At 38.1% G+C, this 23855-nt stretch overlaps 1 protein-coding gene across 6 annotated transcripts in view; it reads left to right on the forward strand.

Moving 5' to 3' along the window:
- FILIP1 (filamin A interacting protein 1) overlaps positions 1-23855 on the forward strand; it is a 228872-nt gene that overhangs the window by 158543 nt on the left and 46474 nt on the right. For 5 of the 6 annotated variants that reach the window (XM_074333213.2, XM_074333211.2, XM_074333214.2 and 2 more), the window contains 2 exons: positions 10280-10453; positions 17572-17750. In XM_074333213.2, coding sequence (XP_074189314.2) covers positions 10280-10453; positions 17572-17750 — 353 coding nt within the window. Of the gene's footprint in view, positions 1-9837; positions 10183-10279; positions 10454-17571; positions 17751-23855 lie in introns of those variants that run through there. The other variant, XM_088795599.1, reaches the window with a different exon arrangement.

A 23855-nucleotide genomic window follows, 5' to 3' on the forward strand; every position in this document is an offset into this window, starting at 1 on the left:
CCATTTCCTGTTGCAACATTCTGGTGGAATGTACTGTTTCCTTATTCAGTTTACATAATTTTCTTTTGGAATAAATTTAAGAACAAAGAGACTCCTAAACTGTAGACAAGTCTGTCAGATGGAAGAGTAGAAGTTGACAAAATGTAATTGTTTAGATCTTTTAAACAAGGCTAAGTAGTTAAGGTTGTTCGGAGATTTTCGGTGCCAGTTTATGTCTCTCTGACTTCACATCACTTGTTTTACTTTTCTTTATTTCAATAAATATTTACTGAGTGCCTGTCATGTGGGCTGACTGTAGACACAGTCCCTGTCGTCAAAGTAGCTCACAGCCGAATAAAGAAATAGACAAGTAAACTAATAGATCACTTTATTTAAATAGATACAGAACATTGAGTTGAGTTCCCAGAATGGGAAAGCTTTCACGGAATCAGCATGCCTTGGTCTTCCAGAATCATCTTTTCTACGGCGCCTTGGTTCATGGTAGCAATAAGACCATATTTAGGTAGCTAACTAAATAATACAAAAAGTGATAGCATTTAGGAACTGTGACATTATGGTTCTTCCATGAGCAGAGAAATAGATCTATTCTTTCCTCAAAATGCTTCCACCACTTAAAAGTCAGCAGCTATCGGCAGGGAATTGCCTTGTTCGATATGTGCAGTGACAGAAAGCAGGAGCAGGCTTCTCAAACTTCCCACCTCTATATGTTCCGTCTCGACCTGGGTGAGTAGGACACTGTATTGGGAATCATGGTGGCATTGTCTAAGAATTTATCCCAAGCTATCCACCTCAAGCAAGTGTTTTTTGTCTAGAGTTTTTCCCTAAACATTCAAGTAAATATGAAAATTTTATCAATGTTTTGAAAGGTTTTTAAATTATTTACCACTCACTCCAAGTCTTGAAGTAATTTTAGTGCTTCAGGAGGATGCACCGTGTTGGACTCAAGGCTCCAAGGCTCATTTGATTCCACGCTGTCTTCCCAGAGTTACACACATTCCCATTTTAGAAGTGTAGAAAAAGCTGTGTCACATGGGTATGTTGACGAAAAACATCCAGAAAGCGTATAAGAGTTTATTTGAACCAAACTGACGATAATTGCCGGGAAGCAAAATCTTAACAGATTGAGAAAATAGTCCACAAAATGGTGGCTTGCAGCTTATTTTATACATAGAATCAAAAGAGGAGGGTGACATGAAATCCATTGGTGGTAAATTAAGGGGGTCGGAGAAAACAAAGCAGGGAAATCACTGGGATTGGATAAAAGTAAATTGGAGAGACAGGTACTTCTTTTACATAGGTGGGGTGCTGGATAGCTAATAGTTTGCTTTTTACAGCACGTAGAGCTGGTAATCAGATGATAATAACAAGATATTTTGTAGTTTCCAGCTCTGGTCCAGAAAAAGGATTACTGACATTCCGAGGATGTCATCTTAGGTGCAAAAAGACAATAGACAGGCCCACTTAATGACACAGATTAACTTTATGAAGGAAGCTTTTGGCTATAGATGTTACTTCCTGCCATGACCGATTTACTTATGAAAATTTTTTTATGCTCATGCCATCTTATGTGGTTATTTTCAGTCTCCTGAACTTGTTTAATATGGGGCCCCTTTTCCATTCACAAGTATAAGAACTAAACATTCTTTCCTACTCATTATAGGTTTTTCCCCACAAATTAGAAAATCACACAAGTTTAAAAAACAGTTAAAATTGTCACCAGGAATAATTATCAATAATGGCATTTTTCCTTTTAAGAAAGCTAAGTTTTGGAAAGCTGTCAATGAAATTCAGTTCCTGAGTATCGTAAGTCCACTATGGCTGCCCTGCAAGACGCAGGGTCATTTTAGAATATCCAGTCTTCTGTCCACTTTTGTTTGCCCTAGGATGACCAACATGATTTTCAAAAGTCCCACTTTGTGGGACCCTGCTCATGGTCCCAAGAAAACTGGACCAATTGGTCACCCTTGTTTGCCCAGAACTGGCAAACACTTCCAACAGTTTACAGGGAGCCTCCTGATTTAAGCTACTGGTCTGAAGTACCATGATTCCTTGCTGAAGAAGGATCAGTGGAACTGATCAAACAGTGAGAACATGAGAACCCTCTGGGGCAAGCAAGTCCCCGGGAATCAGACAACCTTGCTGGGAACCTTGAGCTAACACAGCAAACATTTTAAGTGCTTTTGTTGCTGAATTGGTCTATTTGTCCTAAAGCAATGGTTTCTAAGTGCAGCTGTGCTTTAGATCACCTGCAGAGATATTTTAAATTGCATTTCCTGGGGTGTGCCAACAGATGCTACTTAAAAATTCCAAGGCTTCTTGCTGTTCCGTGATAAAATGCCAACTCACTGCCAGTTTTACAAGGCTGTTCATGAGTTGCCCATTGGTTATCACTCCAACCTCATCTTGCCCCAGCCCATGCATCTAAATCTGTGTGGCCTTTGCCTATAGTCTTCTCTTGGTCAGGAACACTCTCACCCTAACTACCTTCCTATTCTTTGACTCAAGTACTTGTGAGATTTTTGGTCACTTCCTCCAGGAAGCCTTCTCCATTAGGCGGATTCAAGTCAAGTGTTTTTCTAAATGAAGTTCTTAGCTTATTGTATCTCCTCCATCCTAAGGCTTATCATGTTGTATTGTAAATAGCTTTCAATTGTTTGTCTATGTTCCTGTAGACTTGACTCTCTGAGAATGCAATTATATGAGTATACATCTCCAATACTGAATGCAATGCATTGCACAAAGTAAATGTGCACAAATATTTTTCAAATGAATGATTGGATTTAGCCCTCTTTTCAACTATGCTGCCTGTTTGGGCTCCCGTGTACTGTGTCTTACCTGTCCTTACCCCACCCCCATCCCTGATCTCCCAGCAAAGCCCAGATACCCTCCTTTGATTTTATAAAATGAACCACACACTCACCTGTTGGCCCCTGGGCTTTGCAGAGTAGCTCTTTGCTGCCCCCACATGTTTTGAATCAGCTTCTTATGCAGCCCGTTGAGATAATTCCTTGCTCTACCTGGTGCAGTTTCAGTTCTGTGGGGAAATCTTTGCTCTTGGCCTCCATATCCCACCCTTGGCACAAAAAGAAACCACATAGAATGGATGAGAAGGACGTGACCCCTCTGTGGCTGTTTCTGTACCCCAATCTCGTATTTATTCTCCTCCATCATTAGGACTAAATAAATTGAGCATTTTTAGTAAGCTTTTCCGCCTCATACCCCCCACCGCCTTCTGTCCCTTTTGTAGAGTACTTGTCAAAGTATTCTTCCCTTTGGGTCTTTTTACATATATGGACAAGCAGTGATCTACTTAGCAGCAACCTGGGAACCCAGAAGTTGAACCACTTCCGATAAAACTTCTGTGTGAAAATAGTAGTGTTCAAGGAACTTTCTTACATCTTTAATTTAATTATCTTACACAAAATCAAGAAGGTTCTCAAAACAAAAATGTAAAGTGGTTTTATCCCCAAAACGTAAGATCTTATTTATATAAGTTGAATCATGTTTAAAGTAGTGAAAACATTTGTTGTGATCACATAGTCATCTTCATTAACCCATTAATTAAAGAGATATCACAATATTAATGATTGATTTACTATTAAACTATTTTAATTAGCAATAATTTATAGGCAACATTTATATTTCATCCCTGATTATTAGTATAGAAATTAAAAAGCTTTTAGTAAGTTCATGATGAACTTACTAAAGTTATTTCTAGTGTAGTTCTAAATGTATACTGTAATACACAGTGTTACATAACCCTAGCTTCTTGTTTTTGGTAATTAGTGTCTAGGGCAATTAAGCTAAGAATGAAATGTATGGTATATGTAGCATATCACAATTAATACAGTTCGAGCATAAGCACATTTTTAGGGAAAGAACAAATAGGTGTTTCATATTAGTTAGAGAGAAAGAAGCTGTTTTCTCCTAAGAGAATAGAAAGATTTGGTCAAAGAGAAAAATACCAACAATATTTACATATTTTTAAACCGAATAGCTTAAACTTTTAAACTGAAATTGCTACCTATGTACAGTTTTAAAAGCTTTTTATTTGCATTATCTTGTTAGAGCCTTGCAGGTTCCTGTGACATAGAGGGGTTGGTATTCTCACTTTACAGACAAGAAAATTGAGTCAGGGAGATTAACTTTTGGAAAGGGGCTATTCTGATTTAAAAATTCCTTTTTGAAAAAAATCTTCTTAAGGGCAAATTGTGCACTGTCTAGTCTGTTGAACTATATTAGTCTTAAATGTTACAAAAAATATATCTTATAAAATTCCTTTTCTCCCCATGTAGCAAAAAGATATTTAATGATGGAGACCTAATAGAAACTAAAGTAAATGCTACTGTTGGCTTGGCACCTACTGTGTGCCAAGTTCTATACTTTATACACTGATAGCTAATTTCATCCTAACAACAATTGTTTTAAAAAGTTATTAAAATCCTTTTTCACAGACAATAAAATTCGGTCAAAGCAATGTTAGCAACTTGTACAAATCACACAGCATACCTGGGATTGGAGATGAATTCTGAGTGTTTTCAAAGCTGGGCTCCTTTTATTATTCCATGCTGTGAATTTTATTTCCATGTTAATTCAAATTTTTACTTGCCTGATAGCTTTAAGATTTATTTCATTTCCTTTATGCTCAGATCATGGAAACTTATGCTAACTAGCAGTGCAATTTATGCACTCAGGATTATTTGATTTAGTTTACATTTGAGAGCCACTCTCTGATTACCTTAATCCACAATTAGAGACAAACATTTTTTTCAGAAGTGTCATTTCTGGAAATGCCATATGGAAATAGTTCTGCTATGATTTGCTCAGCTGAACAGTCAGAATGTGACTAATCAGAATAAATATTAGATGGGAAAAGCAATAATCTTACACTGCCCTGTTTTCCATATGCTTACCCAGCTCAGTGCTGTTGTATCTATGGCTTCACTGCTGTGTTTGAAATAATTATAAAAGGAATCAAAACAATGTCAAAAACCAGAATATACAATAATCATTTGGGCAATTTTGGTTTTATAGCCTCCTTTGTTCTAAATCCCAGAGACACTATCTATCGGCTTGTCTATAACTAGAATGAAGACAGCTTTCTCAGCATTGGGTACATGAAAAAAAGAGAGCTTTATATTACATTATTTGCCTTTGTTTCATTTATGTGAAATCAGAATGATGAAGTATTTCTTCATTCTTTAGAAAGCATAACTTTGTCTTTCTTTATAAAATTAATTGCATGTTCACTGTAGAAAATTTAGAAAATATATATAAGCAAAAGAGACAGAGAGAATAAAAATAGCATCTTCTAAGCCGTTTTCTTTTGCTCTTTCAATTTTTTTCTAAATTACCCAAGTGCTATATGCTCAAGTCTATTTTCTAAGCTTCTGTAATGATTTTCTTTCTGAAGATTATGACTTCTGCTTTTATTCTATTCCCTTCTTAAACATCTACTATAATCTGTTTCAGAGAGCAAGGGAGCAGATGATTTGAAATATTTAGATTTCGTGATCAATCTGCATCTCAGTTTATTATTCAAAATACAGTACATTCTGTGTCTGCCCTATAAGTCTTTGTATTTCACATGTTAAAATGTGACTTTAGAAAACAGCCTTTACTTTACCTGATTTAAAGATAGAAAAAAAATAGTTTGTTATTGAGATAGTCTTCCATTCTTGCCATTTTTTCCCTTCCAAATGTAATTCTAAATATTTCCTTCTATCATTCCATAAATCACTAAATTCATATCCCTGTATTTCTTCTTTTAAGACAACTTTTTTTCCTTCAGTTTTGGCCCAAACAAAAGGTTGACTTAAATTTAGAAGTAAAGTGATGACACCTTTCTATGAACAGTAAAAGGAAATGCACTTGAAGATGATACATACACTGAAATGGGGAAGTTTAGATGGGACAATGCCAAGGATTTGTATTTAGTATTGTTACTAGGTCTCTTAACTGCTTAGTGTGGAATAGTATTCTCAACTCTGAAACCACCTGAAGAGCTTTAAAAAGTACTAAAGGTTTGAATGTAATTGGTCTGGGATGGCCTGGATTTTTGGAAGTTCCCGAGGTGATTCCAATGCAGTCAGGTTTGAGAAACATTTTTTTAGAAGATGCTATATATAGTCACCTGTGTGCGATAAACTTAGGGAGCATTTCCTGCCTGAGACCAAAAATCATCGACATACCTTAGGCTCCTTTAGTCCAGAGCTACTGCATACAGAGATGGAGTTGTGCCTTCCACAAGGGTGCCTGGCAGAGGGGATTGATAGGAGCTGAAATACAGCCCAGTCTTTTTGTTTTTTAAATTAGTTTCAGGTGTACAAAACAATGTGCTAGTTAGACATCTACACCCCTCACAAAGTGATAACCTCCCTCCCCCAATCTACTACCCCTGTGACATCATGTATAGCTGTTACAGTTCCATTGACTCTATTCTCTATGCTGTACTCCACATCCCATGACTATATATATATATATATACATATATATATATATATATGTATATATATATGTATATATATGTATATATATGTATATATGTATATATGTATATATATACATATATAATTATATATTATATTAAATATGTATGTATTAAATATGTATATATTTAATATATATAATATATGTATTAAATTACAGGTGACATACAATATTATTCAGTTATAGCTTCAGGTATATAGCACAGTGGCCAGACATCTACACAGTCCATGAAAGTTCTCCCTAATAAGACAAGTTCCCATTTGACACCCAACAAAATCATACAACATTATTGATTATATTCCCCAAACTGTCTTTCATATCCCCATGACAATATTGTGACTACTAATTTGTGCTTTCTAATCCCTTTACCTTCTCCCCATCTCCACCTCCCTCCCATCTAGCAACCCTCAGGTGTTGTTTCTTTTTTTTCCTATATCTCTAAGTCTATTTCTGTTTTGTTTGTTCATTTATTCTGTTCTTTAGATTCCGAATATAATTGAGATCATATGGTATTTGTCTTTTTGCGTCTGACTTATTTCACTTAGCATAATATTCTCTGCATCCATTCATGTTGTTGCAAATGGTAAGATTTCATTCTTATTTATGGCCGAGAAACACTGCACTGTATAAATATACCACAGTTTCTTTATCCAATTGTCTATCGATGGGCATTTTAGTTATTTCCATATCTTGGCTATTGTGAATAGTGCTGCAATAAATATAGGGGTGCATATATATTTTTTTCAAATTAGTTTTGGATTTCTTTCGATAGACACCCAGGAGTGGAATTGCTAGGTCATAAGGTAGTTCCATTTTCAATTTTTTGAGGTACCTCCATACAGTTTTCCATAGCAGCTGCACCAATCTGCAATCCCACCAACAGTGCACAAGGGTTCTCTTTTCTTCACATCTTCGCCAGCACTTGTGTGTTGATTTATTGATGATAGCTGTTCTGACCGGGGTGAAGTGGTATATCATTGTGGTTTTTATATGCGTTTCTCTGATGATTAGTGACGTTGAACATTTTTTCATATGTCTGTTGGACATCTGTATGTGCTCTTTAGAGAAATGTCTCTTCATGTTCTCTGCCCATTTTTTAATTGGGTTGTTTGTTTTTTTGGTGCTGAGCTTGTATGAGTTTTTTATAAATTTTGGATATTAACCCCTTATCAGATGTATCTCTGACAAATATCTTCTTCCATTCAGTAGGATGCCTTTTTGTTTTGTTGATGGTTTCCTTTGCTGTGAAAAAAACTTTTTAGTTTGATGTAATCCCACATATTTATTTTTCCTTTTGCTTCCCTTGTCTGAGGGTATATATCAGTAAAAATATTACTGAGGGTAACGTGTGCAAATTTACTTCCTATATTTTCTTCTAGGAGTTTTATGGTTTCAGGTCTTACATTTAAGTCTTTGATCCATTTTGAATTTATTCTTGTATATGGCATAAGAAGGTGGTCCAACTTCATTTTCTTACGTGTGTCTGTCTAATTTTCCCAACACCATTTATTAAATAAACTGTCTTTAACCCAATGTAAATTCTTGCTTTCATTATTATAGATTAAATGACTATAGGCATGGTCATTAAATCCATAGGCATGGATTTATTTCTGGGCTCTCTATTCTGTTCCATTGATTTATGTTTCTGTTTTTATGCAAATACCATGCTGTTTTGATTACTATAGCCTTGCAGTATGATTTGATGTCAGGTAGCGTGATACCTCCCACTTTGTTCTTATTTCTCAAGATTGCTGTGACTATTTGGGATCTTTTATGGTTCCATATAAATTTTAGAATTATATGTTTTAGTTCTGTGAAAAATGTCATTGGTTATTTGATAGGGATTGCATTGAATCTATATATTGCCTTAGGTAGTATGGACATTTTAACTAAATTAATTCTTCCTATCCTGAGCATGGTATATGTTTCCATTTATTTGTATCTTCTTTAATTTCTCTCTTCAATAATTTTCTGAGTATAGGTCTTTTACTTCCTCGGTTAAATTTATTCCTAAGTATTTTATTGTTTTTGAAGCAATTGTAAATGGGATTATTTTCTTATTTTCTCCTTCTGATAGTTTGTTATTGGTGTATACAAATGCAATTGATTTCTGGATATTAATTTTGTATCCTGCTACTTTACTAAATTCATTTATCTACTACTAATAGTTTTTTTGGTGGAGTCTTTGGGATTTTTCTATATATAGTATCATGTCATCTGCATATAATGAATATTTTACTTCCTCCTTTCCAATTTGGATGCCTTTTATTTCTTTTTCTTGTCTGATTGCTGTGGCTAGAACTTCCAGAACTATGTTGATAAAAGTGGTGAAAGTGGGCAAATACAGCCCACTCTTGGCTCACTAGGAAAGCTGCACTCGGACTCAATGCTATATCTCCTGGTACCTTTAAAAAACTTGTACAAAGCTAGTCTGACATTGCATCTCTATGTCCTTTCACCCTGCGTGGAGACTCTTTGCCTTTCCATTAAACTGTTTTCTGATTTTAACTATCTTGCTAATTCCAAAACGCTAGGTTCTTCAAAATTAACATTTTCCATGTTTGTCTTGAAATGAGCATATTATATGTAGCAGAAACAACATGAGAAAATCTGCAAATTTCAGTCCATTGATGTTTCTATAATAAATTAGTCTTTAGCCATCTGGAATTTGATTAATTAATTATGAAAAAGCAATAAAAGTGAGAAACTTCAAGAAAAACAAATTTTATAATGGTCCTAAATTAGGGCTAGCTAGTTAGCTCCCATGTTTACAATACCATGATAATGAACTTGGTTTATAATTTCAAACCCATAGATAGCATAACACAGGGGGAAACTCTATTCCATTGTCACAGACTGAAACTCTGTTGCCAACCAGTTTATTCTTTAGTATAAGTTGGAATGAAGTCAGGATACTTCATATCCACCATTGTTACTGGAGAAACAAGTTACATGACTAGATGGGCGTACAGTTAGCAAATGACAGCTTCTTATAACTAAAAAGATAATTATTACTAACCAGTAGAAAATACATCCAGATGTATTTGCATTATGTGGTGGGGATCATAGTCAATATGATATAAAACCTATAATTATGTGGTTTTCTCAAGAGCTTCAACAAGATGCTAAAGTTTTGCTAAGAAACCAAAAGAATATCTCAGACCCCGCCAAACTGACTCATCTGACTGGCAGTCTGTATGTTACAGGGGTTAAATTTCCACTGTCAGTGTGAATACATCAGATTGAAAAGCCCAGCCCAGCACCATGTGAGTTCCCAGCCATGTGTTTCTGTGCAAAATAAATCACTTGATGGGAAACAGGAAATTACCAATAAAGGCTGTTTGGGTTAATTACACTTGGAGTCATAACTAGAATGGGGAGAGCAGGGTTTTATCTGAAACCAGATTTGAATACTACACTGAGCATAAATAGAAAACTAGAAGATGTTACATTGTCATTGACATTAAAACATTAAATTGTGCACTGAGAGGAAGCAAGTATCTCATGAGCCGTCTTGCTCCCTCTCAGAATCATTGCTACTTAGAAAAAACAATTTTTATGTAGTTAATATTAGCACAAACCCTTTTCTGCCTGCCTGCTTCCTAGCAACCTGAAGCAGAGTATCTGCTTGCCAATCTGCTTTTGGTAAAAAATAACAGAAGACCCAGTGAATTTGCTGATAGCCCTGAAGAGGTGGGGGATGTATTCAATAAGCTCCGTGCTGATTTTGTGAGCCTGGCATGTGATTTACGTTGTTGAGCATCTAACCTTGCTGCCCTTTCTATCACAGGCCAGAGAAGATGTGATCCACATGCTGAAGACGGAGAAAACAAAGCCTGAGGTTCTGGAGGCTCATTACGGGTGTGCGGAGCCAGAGAAAGTGCTGCGGGTTCTGCACCGAGATGCCATCCTAGCCCAGGAGAAATCCATAGGAGAAGATGTCTATGAGAAACCAATTTCAGAGGTAAAAATACAACACCAGTAATCCCCCCAGAAGGGAGCCTCAGAGTGATATCTTCACATTCTTCCATTTTACATGCTTTAACATTTTCTTTCAAAGGCAACATTTTTATGATATACTAATATAGAATTAAAGTATAATTAAGTAATTCACGAATTATAGTAGATACATTTCAATGCTAAAAATTTTAGAAGCATTTTCTTGAATGCACTTAAAGCCCAAAATATATTTCTCATGTGATTATGATAGCTACGTGCTCTAGCAGTCTGTTATTCTTTCATTTCTCTAAGAGATTATGTGTAAAAATTTGAAGTGCTCATCAGTTTTAGCATTGAGTTGTCAGGGTTATTATCGAACGGGTAACCTAACATTACATTGATTTCATTATTGATTTTCATGGTTGTAAAGTTATGGTGTTTGGTATCTTATAGACTTATAATTAAAATGGTCTCATATAAGTAGCTAAACTACAAAGGTAGAGGCAAAATCCCAATGAAATACTTAGGGCAGTTTGTTTAAGATGAAATCTAATAGGGCTATCTTTGATCATTTTTATATAAGATTGTATTAGGAACTATTGGCTATTGTTATTAATTACCCTTGATGCTACGTGTTGAAAATACTGTCACATTGTATTAATAGTAGAAGTTCGATGTTGAATTGGGAACTAGTTAATGATCTAACCATATTGACTCTCATAATTCATGTAAAAAATTTCACAGGTGTGAAATTAGTATCATAAATGAAAAAAGAACACAGAAATTAAGAGTCTGAAGCAATTTGTTTTAATTTAACTTTTAACTTAGTCAAGACTTTGCACAGCTTAGTTTGAAAGATATCAGACAAGATCTGCTTTAGACAGTATTCACAGCAGATTGATGGTCCCATAATTGTATATTGTCTACAACAAGGATAAACTGGAGCTCTGTTCTCATCTTTTCCTAAAATGTTCAGAGGTGATTACATCATAGGATGCATTCAACAGGCTGGATCCACTTACTTGTCTGAGATCCACGGTTACTAGTTGCATGTGGCTTTGGTCAGGTCACTTCAGCTCTTTTAGCCTCAATTTCCTTATCTGTCAGGTGGAAGAAATGACAATGTGAATCTCATAGAATTGTTGTGAGAATTAAATGAAACAATGCTTGTAAGCTCTTAACATAGTGTCTGGTACATGCTAAGTAGCTATTGGGATCTGCTGGGATCTGAGGTTGGTCATTGCTCACACCCTTAATTAGTTTCAAACTTGGACAGATTTGAAAAGTAAAGGACATATAGAGGTCAAAATATCAGTTTTATGTTATTATTATAACCACATGGGTTGGAGAACTCAGCTTAGATAAATGGTATCATTTGGCTTCCTAATTTTTTCTCCCAAGGTAGACCTTGGAATGACCCCTCAAGGGAGAGGTTGGTCTGCAGAGCACACACATTTACCCAGAATCTCTGCCCCTAGCCCGCCTAGTTTTATGGACAGTACACAAATAAAGCAGTTTCTGACCTACCTTCAGAAAGCAGACCTAAACCAAATGCTCCTGCCTCATGGACAGAGGAGCAGAACAGAAAACACCCACCATGTGAGTTGTCCTTTTGGAATTGGCTAAGCTGGGCATGCTTCTTGGTCCCTTTCTCCCCTCAACGATCTGAAGAGTTATTCTTCCGTTGGGGAGGAGTGAGTGAGGAGGTAGAGAAAAGGACAGAAGCTGCTTTTCCCAATACTGTCAAACTGGTGAAGTCCTGCTTTGTGAGAGAAATAGAATGCTAGAAGGAGAAAAGATTTATTTTCCACCGTCTATAGATTTTTGGTCTCTTAACCCTTTGGGCTTAACAATGAAGTTCATATTATACAGGATCAGGAGTCCTGCTTCCAACTTCATGAGGCAAAAATCCCTAAACGTCACGGTTGCGTTGGCCTCCCGGGATCATGAGTAGATAGTCTAGATCTTGTTCCGAGAAGCCATGCTATACCTTAAACCAAAACAATTATTGTTCATTCAAATATCCATACCAAATGAGGCCTAGCTAGGCTACTTAAAAGAACTCACCGGAGATTAAGCAGTGACGTGAAGCCTCGCTTGCCAGATATCTGGGGAGAAATTAAGCAGCAAATCTTAAATCTTCCTGAGCTTCCTTGTAAACTCAGGAAGTCTGGGATATCAAAATTCATAGTTCTTAAGCAAAATTTCAAAGAAATTAAGGTTTCAGTTTCTTTCCTTCCTAAATTCTTATTCTGCTTAGCCTTAGCCTGTGGGCTCTTAAACATTTTCAGAGTTGAATTAATACATCTTGAAATCCCTCTAGTCGACTGTTTTTGTTTCTTTTTTCAGAATCCAAAGAATCATTAGGACACATGCAATTGTCATAGTACCAATCTCACATTCATAAGTTTAAAACAATGAAAGAAAACTCGGAGCTCCAAGGTCAGCTTCTCTCAAGTGAAGTGATATTCCTTGAACCTAGGACTCTGTGCAGACCCCTGTTACTCTTCTTACCAAAACCAAAGCAGAGACTTAAGGATTCTCTATAGCAGGGGTGTCCAAACTGCGGCCTGCGAGCCAACTGCAGCCCATGATCCATTGTTAATTGGCCCTCAGCAAATTCCAAAATTATATTTAGTTTACCTAAATAAACCAGGTGAGGCAATACGTACTTCACCTCGAGTGAGTGGCCCGGCTGTTTGTGTATTTTACCGCATATGGCCCTTGGTGAAAAACGTTGAAAAAAAGTTTGGACTCCCCTCCTCTAAAGGAAAGAGGGTAAATAGAGAAAATCTTCAGCTACAAGAGGATTCCATTCAGTTTGGGGTGATTGTCCATGTGAGACAGAGCCTGTTACCATCACAAGGTTAATAATTATGGGAAACGGCAAACCCTGTGTTCTGTGGAGGAATCTCGCTGTGTGTTCAATCCTTGTCCTCAGTGAGCCTCATTTGAAATACTCTTCCATCTTTTTGTGACGTTTCGGGATTTGCGACTGTGATGTTCTCTGCATCTAGGTCTTATGTTAGATGCTCTAGTTTTCCAACTGAATATTTAAAACCTTTTTAATCTTTCTATTTTTTCAGACCCAATGCCCAGGCCTGGGAAACCCATCTCTTACCAGTGGTTTCCCTTATTGTCCCGTTTCATCTGGAGAATCACCCCTCTCCCAGGCAACCCTTCTGAAGCCTGTTGCCTTGGGACCTAGCGACGACCATACCTTACCCCATTGCTGCTGATTCTCAGAATTTAGCCTTCCTCATGTTTGAGCTTTCTAATCCTAGAGTAATTTGTCCTACGCAAAGCAACAAAGTATTTTCTTTTGTCACAACCTGTTCTTCAATAAGAAGGCTCAGCTGAAATTTTTCTTTTTTCTTTTTTTAACATTTGACCAGTTTCTTGAAGTGCTCCCTTCCTTCTCTATCAGTATTTTATGGGTCATAAACTTTTTTGATTTGTTTGCTTCTATTTCTCCTATGCTTTCAGACCCAGGCATTTGTTTTCCTTATGTTACCTTCCATATTCTATATTGTGTGGGCTTCCTCAACGAGAGAAGCAAAATCAAGGAATTATGAGCCTGCCAAGAGGATCCTTTGTTCAACACAAATCTTACTCCCTTTTATGTCCTTGAGTTGGATAATCTTTACTAAGGAGTCTTTTCCCATCATACCACATCCATGTTTGGACTGTAGCTGCTGCTGTTCTGCCTGAATCCCCTTTTGTCTCATCTTTCCTCTAAACTTGACATCTCCAAGTTTCTTGAGCATGTTTACTCAGGGCCCATCTAAATAGCTGACATTGAAAACACACCTAATAATACTTCAAACATTCTACCCTAATCTTCTCACATTTTAATTTTTAAATCTGTCTATATGTTATGTAACCACTTTGGATACTGCTGCAGTCTTCAAGAGAAGGGCCCTCAATTGATCTCATGGAAGGGCTAGCTGCAGTTTTAAGCATGCTCCTCAAACATTTCCTGGATCCCAACACCCTCTTTGTGGGGAAAGTCACATTGTTCTGTTTTCTGTGCTCTCCTGTCTGATCCCTCATTTTGATTCAACAATGACTAAATTTTCTCTCTTTTTACAGCTCTGTCTTTAAGAGCACTTAGATCCATTTCCCTTTTGTGTAAATCTAGTTTGGTTTTTAAGACCTCATGTTTCCTTTTAAGTAGATTTCTCTCTTACTAAATTCCTTCATACTTCTCCAGCTAGCTTTCTGCTGATAACAGAGTGAAAATCATTTCCTGAACTATGATCATTTTGTCTAAAACATACTGAAATTTCTCCCCATCAAAAGTCCTTGAGCTTCTTCACCACTTTGATTCACTAGAATAAGACTTCCAGGTACACTTTTTTCTTTGTAAATTTTGGCCTTTGGCACTATGATGACCTCATTCAATTTTATTTCCACCTCCATCCAAGTAGGAACTATATTTCCAAAGTAATAAGTGTCCATTTCACTTTCACTACTCATTAGTCAAAGGTACTATTCCTCTATGGTTGAGCCACACTTTATATCCTGAAAACCAAAAGCTATGGACATAGTGTATATGATTAAAGAATCTACACAGCCCATAGTTATGGGAGGTGGTCTTCATTGTAGACAAGCCACATAGATCCAAGAGGTTAGTCCACGTAAGTTCTCTCCTAGGAGTTCAACGCCGTTCCAAACAAAATAATGAGAAACAGGGTCTGGCACAGCTGATCTATTGCTACGTATGTTAGTTCTTACATCCAGAGTTTAAAATTCAAAGCTAGATCCTCATACACTACAGTAATGCTATACTGCTACAGAGGAATTTACTACCTCTGCAGTTTAAAGTCTGGGTCTGTAGTTCTGTGTGAAAAACGCAGTGCATGCACCAAGGTCTCAGCATCCTTCCTATGGGTTAGAGACCAAAAGACTGTCTTCCTGATTATGTAATCAGTGCTGGGGTCAAGTGGTTAGTGCAGGTGAGGTGAACACTGCCCACAGAGACCCCAGCAACTACTGAAGTGGCCAAGCCCCAGGAGTGTAGCTGCGGTAAACGACCAATGTCAAAGACACATGGACAGAATGTGTGAAGGCGAAGGCCTACTTCCTGCCCAGGCTGCCCCAGATCACTTAATGTCAATGCGTGCTGGTTTTTTCCAGATGCCCCTACAGTGTTTATCTCACTGGATATTTCAGGCAACCATCCAATGAATAATACTCCCATCTCCCCCTCCAGAGTTCTTTGAATGGATTGAAGGATACTGCAGGAATCTAACAGATGACTTAAAATATTAACTTTATTATTGGTATAAGTAGATAAACGACCTCACCAGGCTTTTCTATGCTTTCCCTCCTAGACTTTGGAGAACACACTTGAGAGAGAGATTGGGCCTACAGAGCACAATGTACCATATTACGGCAGGCAGAGTAAAAAATAAGAAATGAAAAGGTTGAACTGCTTATTTCCAGTTCCCTATCCCTTCAAATAAGTCACCCCTTTTTCTTAGGGAGGAGTGGGGGAGATTATGAAGAAACAGGCAAAAGATGCTCTTCCAAATATTTTGAAAAGGACGGAGAGTACTACTTTATCATAAAAAGTCAAAAAGGGGAAAGAGTTGTTCCTTCTACATTTCTCATGATGAGGAGCAGGATGATGAGGATGATGGCGTTTCAGTGATGCTTGACAAATTCTATAAAATATGGTGAAAATCACATTTGTAGGAGGACGGGAGAGTTCTTGGGGGAGAATATTTTGTAATACGTAGCTATACCAATGAGAAAATCTCTTGTGTAGACTGTCCCTTTAAGGTGACAGAAATTTACCAGAACCCATAAAAGTATAATTTGCCAGTCTCTGATGATCTCGGATATTATCAGCCATCTGGGCTTCTCCATCAGTCTGTCTGGTCACCTGCCCTTAGGCAAAGGAAGTGGAAATGCAGGCAGAAGAACTCAGAAATATGGGGGCAGTATCTCTTCTATTTTGGGCCCCAGAAATGACCCATGCACAATGAAACTATGCAACTGTGCAGGGAATCTTGGATCCTCCTTATGATTAAAGGACAAACATGGAAAATCCAGGGGAAGCAGCTCTGAGGCTTATACCCTGTGGCGCTACTCCATCGGGTTTTAGGGAGTTGGTTGTGGGATTGAGAATGGATCTTAAATATGCCTGTTTCAACATATTTAGAGCAGTGGTTCTCAACTCGGGGAGGGTCAGCAATTTTTCCCAGTAGTGGACTTTTGTCAATGTCTGGGGATTGTTTTGTTACAGCTAGTGGTGGTACTAGCTGGGGGCAGAGGCCAGGGATGCTGCTAAATATCCTCCAGTGCACAGGACAGCCCCCCTCCCCCAAATAAAGAATTATTTGGCATAAATATCAGTGGTGCTGAGTTGAGAAACCCTGTACTAGGGTTTGAAAAGGAGAGTAGGAAAGGGAACTATTAATATTGTAAAATTTGATCCCATTTAACAAACGTTTAATGAACATTTACTTTGATCCAGGCACTGTGCTGGGTCCTAGGGACTAAAAAGATGACTAAGGCATGACCCCTTCAAGATCATATAGCCTGTCCAGAAAATAGTTACAAAGCCCTGCAGTAATTTGATGAGACCTCTTTTAAACTGAGATATGTGCTCTCTACTAGTTTTGAAATTCTCCCTATATTAGCATCTCTTGAAAAAGAGGACTATGGGTCCTTTCCTTTGTATACTTTTCCTAGAAATACATTTAACTGCAAACATTGAAAAAACTTGTGATGATGATAATTACTTCCTAGGGGAGGAGTGTGGAGCGTGTACGTGCTGAGCTCTTAGTTGTTCTAAGATGAAGGGGAATGTTATCCTCTTTCTTTCTGAGTAGAGGGCTTTGTGTCATCTCATGAAAACAGTGAAAGAGTTTGTTCTCCTGAAAGTTTAGAAGCCATACTATGTTCACAGAAAAGGGGCCAGAAGACCAGACATTACTGTAGCCTTGTTCTTGGCTAGTTTATAAAGCCAAGTGGCCTAGAGAAAGTGATGGAAGGGGGGAAATGGCATAGAATACCAGGCTCGATGTTCTCCCCTTCAGGGAATAAATCACATAGACCAATGTAAACAAATTATTTAGAGTCATATGCAAATAAAATAAAACATTAAGCTCTTTCCCATATTTGCTTACTCAGCTGGACAGACTTGAGGAAAAACAGAAAGAAACCTACCGGCGCATGCTAGAGCAACTGCTGCTGGCGGAGAAGTGTCACAGGCGCACCGTGTACGAGCTAGAGAACGAGAAGCATAAACACACTGACTACATGAATAAGAGTGACGACTTCACCAACCTGCTGGAGCAGGAGCGGGAGAGGTAATGTGCACACACGCCGCCCGTCACGTCAGGAGGCCAGCAGCCCTCGTCTCTGGCCCCCTGTCACGGGTCAGGCTTGTTCCAATAATACCACAGACGGTGTCCAGAGTCTAATTCCAGTTTCTGAATGGTGTGTGACCATAGAGAGTGAGACAGACTTTTATTGGAATTATTAATGTGAACGTTTGGGGAGGTGTATATAAGTAGGACTCCACATTCCCACTAGGATGTTGAAAGCCATAAAACTATAAAGCTGGAAAGAAACCCAGGGAGCTTATATATGAACTTGATCAATGAAGCACCTATATTTGAAAAGCCTCGCTACTAAATGCGTTCTATTTCGGATAATCTTTGGGATTGAAATCCAGGACGGCAAATTCTTAAACGTAACAATTTTAAATGAATCCTATTCATTCTTAATACTAGTATAGAAAATCTTAATACTAATAATATTTAAAATCTGAATATTAATGACTAGAACTACCTGCTTAACTTTCTAAGGGTTGAAAACTCTTAAGACTCAGTGTCAAAAACCAAAACCAAAACCAAACAAAACCTCAGTGTGTTGAGCCTTGCTTAGCTATCCTTTTAGGCGGTTTTCTCAGACCAATGATCACCACGTTTGAAGCAGAGACTCCAAATTGACAAGCTCTGTAATTAACTCTTCTATACTATGCAGTTTTTTCAGCATCTCTTTTTTGCTTGTTCTCTCCTTTTCCTTCCCTCAGCTGAATGGTTATATCTGTGAATGTCACAGTCTTTGAAACCAATGCCATTGAGTCCCGATGCTTTGAGTAACCAAGCATGTCTGCTTCTGTGTTTGGGACTTGCACATTAAGAGCCACTCAGGGACAGCTTTCCCAATCCCAGCTTTATTATCTATTTAGTTACCAAAAAGAGATCTGCTTTTCACTGTTTAGTTCACTTCCCAGAAAAAAAACTATCACAATAAGAGAGCAAATAAAAACATGAAACAGAACAAGTTTGTATTAAATTTTTAAAAATTTTTGGTAACATTTACTTATACGACTTGGCACATCCCTGGGGAAGCAGAAGTGGAAAAGATAACAATGGCTGGAGTCTTATGTATAAAACCCTCAATTTATGGTTTCTTTAAGCATGTCTCCTGCTTCTACAAGCTGAGGTTTATCAGCTCCACGTTTGAATAAATAGATGGTCTAACTTGACATTTTTGATAACCGTTGAAAATAAACGCCACTTCCTCAACCTCTGGGAACTTTCCAACCTCAAGCACAGTTATTGCAAACAAAGTCCTAATGACACTATAAATGATGTATTTCTACAACAGACCTCCAGTTAGGTGTCTTGCGCTGGAAGGTTTCAGGTTAAAGAGTAGCAACTTGTTTGATTATTGACTTTTTTAAATCTCTGAAATCAAATAATTTGAAAGAACACCTGCGTTTGTTTTCTGATCACTCTGTAAATTATTTCATGTATAAGCAGATATGTCTGTCTTTTCTGTAATTTAGCACCTGAGATAAATGCCTGAGGTGGCACTAGTTCACTTACAGAGTTGTTGGTTTAAATGAAGTGTGTGGATGGAAACTGTACTTAGCCAGCCTGTTTTCCTAATTTTTGTGTATGGTAATTGAAATGATAACACATGATGGAGAGCTTTATAGTTCACAGAGCACTTTTACATCAATTATTCAGTGAGCCGATCCCAGATGTGTCTATTTACTAACTTCATGTTGCTCAGCTCTACAATTCCCATCCCTTGCCCCTTTTTGGAGTTAATTTTACTAAGACAACTACAATCACCATATCTCCTAAGTGAAGTGCTGTGTAGAAGGTTTTTAACTCAAAGTAAAATTCAAATAAAAAATTATCTCAAGGTGCTTTTGGTACTTTGACCAGCACAACTGGGATATATCACCAAACTTTCATGTTTTAGATAAGAATTCACTAAGAGACCTTTGACTCTCACTTAAATATCAAACACTTGAAGGTTTTGAAATTGTATTTTTGACTCAACAGGTTATACTCTAGTGCTTTATATCTTTTACTGTCAATGTTTTTCCTCAGATCAGTCCCCTGACTGCCCACGCCACTGTGGCGTACCCTGACACACTTGTTATGCTAAATTAAACACTGCCGCTAGGACTCGGTAACCTAAGTTGGCATCTCCGAATTTCTCTGCGATCTGAGGCATCCACTGAGATTGGCCTGCAGCATTCCTGGGGCAGTGAAGCCTGGAGGATTTTCTCAAGGGTCAACTCTGGGATTCTTGCTGCCCTTTGGAAACTGCCCTCTTAAATCTGCTTTGGGTTAAATCCTCCTTTTGAAGTAAGCGGTCATAATTAGATCTACTTATCAGGGTGGCAGTTTGCTGACCCCGAGTCTTGCTTTCCGGTGGGCCAAGTCACTGGGTAGCCCCTCCCCTCAGACTAAGGACCTCAGACTGTGGCCTGATACCTAGTCCTTCAGGGCTCAGCCAGGACCCAGATGCTCTGAGGGGTTCCTGCTTGGGTGCCACATGGCCGCAGCACCTGTAGGAGAAGCTGAGCTGAAGCTAATAAAAACACCAGCATTTCCCAGCACTAGTGGGAGATCTCGTGTAGACTGTACCAAGTCCTTTGTTTGCTTCTTTGTTTTATACTCCTTTCCCTTTCTCCAGAAAAGTCCCTCATGTGAGGAAAGAGGGAGGGAGGGAGGGAGGGAGGGAGAGAGAGAGAGAGAGAGAGAGAGAGAGAGAGAGAGAGAGAGATCCAAGAACTTTTCTTTTTTTTTTTTATATTAAATTTATTGAGGTGACAATTGTTAGTAAAATTACATAGATTTCAGGTGTACAATTCTGTATTACATCATCTATAAATCCCATTGTGTGTTCATCACCCAGAGTCAGTTCTCCTTCCATCACCATATATTCGATCCCCCTTACCCTCATCTCCCACCCCCCACCCCCCCACCCCCTTTACCCTCTGGCAACCACCAAACCATTGTCTGTGTCTCTGAGTTTCTGTTTCTCATTTGTTTGTCTTGTTCTTTTGTTGCTTTTGGTTTATATACCACATATCAGTGAAATCACATGGTTCTCTTTCTTTTAGAAACATTTACCTTTGTTTCTACTGTGAGCCTGAGGAAAGGAAGAAAGTGACTTGAGATAAGCCTAAGTGATTTGATTCTTATAATCACCCAGCTTCTCCCACTGGGTGTGTGACTCTACAGGGTGTCTCCACAACAGACAGCAATTCATCTGCTGGTGGTGAGATGATGGGGGGAGGGGTTCAGAGCCAGTAACATCTAGGCTTTATTCTCTATAATGATCCTGCTCTATAAGGGCTTCTTACTTCCTCCAGAAAAATTACTCAAGATAACAAAAAATAACCCAGGTATACAAGATCAACAGCTGGTGTTGATAAGCAGTTCAGCTATTTAGAGATTCAGATATTTGACAAAAACAGAAATCCGAGGCTCTGAACATTGCAAAGGACTTCTGAGATCAGCTCTATCAAGTCCCTCATTCTACAGGTAGAGAAATTGAGACCAGAAAAATTATGTAGCTCAACTCAGATCACAATGCAGGCCACTGGTCTAGCACTTTTATGCAAATAAGTCCCTTGTGCAAAATGGCTTGTCTTATGTTTCCTTTGTGTGTGTGTGTGTGTGTGTGTATGTGTGTGTGTGTCTCCGCACCTCCATGCTCTTATGTCCAAACTATGACACAAAATCTTAAAAGGCAGAATGGTGGATTTTGTGAGGATATAAACACAGAGACATTAGGACCAGTGACTCTAGACTGTCAAGATAGGAGAAGCTTTAAAACATCATCCGTGGATGAAACAGCCTGGGGACTTGTTTTGGAGTTGAGTTTGACTAGCATACGGTGTTCGTCGCGTTCTGTTTGGGGTGGTTATGATGGGAGCCTCCTGATAGTTATGGGAGGGCTAAATACAGCCTCCCTCCAAGCTTCCTCCTTATGATAGCCACTGACCTACACCACGCAAATGTGGAAACTCTAGAAACAGAAATTGTTTTTCACTTTTCACGAGTTGTTAAATTCATCTTGTATAGAAATTCCACAAATTAAGTACCTAAAATGGGCAATATGGTGTTCTGGGCGTCCTTTATTCTAAGTCAACAGACTGTGATCATGATTTACTACCATCACTTACTGCATATTTATTTTTACAAATAGTCGTATCCCAAAATTAATAAGAGGAAATAGCATGAAAAATTGCATCTGCTTCACTGGCATTGTTAATAATCAAAATGAAAATATCCATCATTGTATTAAGATTGGGTCAAGGAAGCTCCCTTTACCCATATTTGGTCCACATTTTAAGCCAACTTGATCTTTAAAGGCATAATTCTAAGCACATGAGATCACCTTTAGAGTTTATACTTTATTCCTTGTCTGAACTGCATGACTTGTGATTTTAATCTTAAGCTGCACTAAGGCAGCTTCAAGAACGTCAGAATAGAGAGAGCACAGTTACATCAGAAAATGGTCTGGAACTTAAGGAAATATTTGCGTGTGTGTGTGTGTGAATGATGTGGGGGAGTGCTGTCTAAATCTATAACTGTAGATGTAGATTTTAAAGCGTTTGGATTCTATAGGCTCAGCTGGGACTGCATAAATAATTACATCATCATATAATATTGCAGCAAGCCTTCCAAGTATAAGTTCTTTTTTTCTTTTTAAAGTACAAATCAGCATCTCAAGAGAAATCTCAGAAGTTGTGAAGCCGAAAATGCAGGAGCAGGAGCTTGAATGGAGGGGAAGCTGTCAAACCCCACTTTGGTATTGTTCACTGAGGTCAATGTAGAGGGGATTGGGCATTGGCCCGGAGGCCTGTGGGACAGGCTGCATTACTACATGTGGGGAGCAACGAGTCAGAGCAAATTTTTGAAACTTGAGAAATATTCTTGGCTCCCTTTATAAAAAAAGATTCACATCTGGTTCCCTGGCATAATTTCCTGAAGTTTCTTGGATTTGGATGCCTTATCTCTAAAATATGGTAATAAATTTTACTTTTCTCACTGGTAGGTTGGAGAATCACTTTGTAGAGAAAGATTGCTGCTGATGTGTAAATGATCAAGTCTTATCAAGCAGAAAGTAATCAATAGGTGGGGCATATCAGCAGAAAACAATGGAGCCCTTTCTGTGTGTTAGTGCTCTGCTGGATGCTGTTCAGTAACAGTTAGCTTTTATTGACTTCCCCAGTATGCTGGACACATAGACGTCTTGGTTAATCCTTACAAAACTGTATAATATATAATTACCATCCCTATTTAGGAGGTGAGAAAGTGGACAGGTTACATTCCTTCCATCAAGGTCACTCGCCAACAGTTAATTGAGAGAATCGATGTTGGAACTGAGTTTCTCATAGTAAAAAGAAAAACGTTTCTACTTCCACGTTCTTACCTTCTGATGAATATGAACGCCTCATTTCTCCAATGCATGGAGGAAGAAAGGATGACTTGTAAAGTTGCACAACTTCTTGGACTGCACATCTGTTCTCTTGCAGGTTCAGAATTCAAGTTCATGGACCTTAACTTGGTCATGAGATATGCCACTTACTATCAATACCTCACGGACGAAGAAAATTGCTGGGAATAAAGTTTTTAAGAAAGGAGAAGCATTTGAATTCAGAAATTCAGTCACAGAAGGAATGCGTTTTATAGTTAATTTTCTGTAAGAACAGTAGGATCAACCTGTATCTTCCAAATCCTCTCACCCTTGCAGTATCCAAATCCCACTTCCTTCTGGAAAATGTGATTGAAATGCAGGAGGCTGGGTGATGGTTTTACCCCATCACACAGCTTGGAGGTTTGTGTTGGGGGAGGGGGGAGGTGGGGTTGATGTAAAAAGTGATGTTACGTCTTACTTAAAGGGATCAAGTAATCAGTGGCTCAATGACAGCTTCCCAGGGTTGGAAATTCAGAGACAAAGGAGAACTGATCCTCTTACAAGACCCAGGATATTAATATACTTACTATCATCACTGTAGAACTAGGAACATGTCACTCACCCTTAACTAGTCACTCGGTGGATTAAATATGAATGAGCCCATTAAAAACTGTCTTGAGGTTCATTTCACCAGTACAAAAATGCTGAGTCTTGGGTGGATGTGATCTTTT

This window comes from Rhinolophus sinicus, chromosome 2, assembly GCF_057876585.1.
Source record: "Rhinolophus sinicus isolate RSI-liver-muscle chromosome 2, RSI-T2T, whole genome shotgun sequence".
NCBI lineage: Eukaryota > Metazoa > Chordata > Mammalia > Chiroptera > Rhinolophidae > Rhinolophus > Rhinolophus sinicus.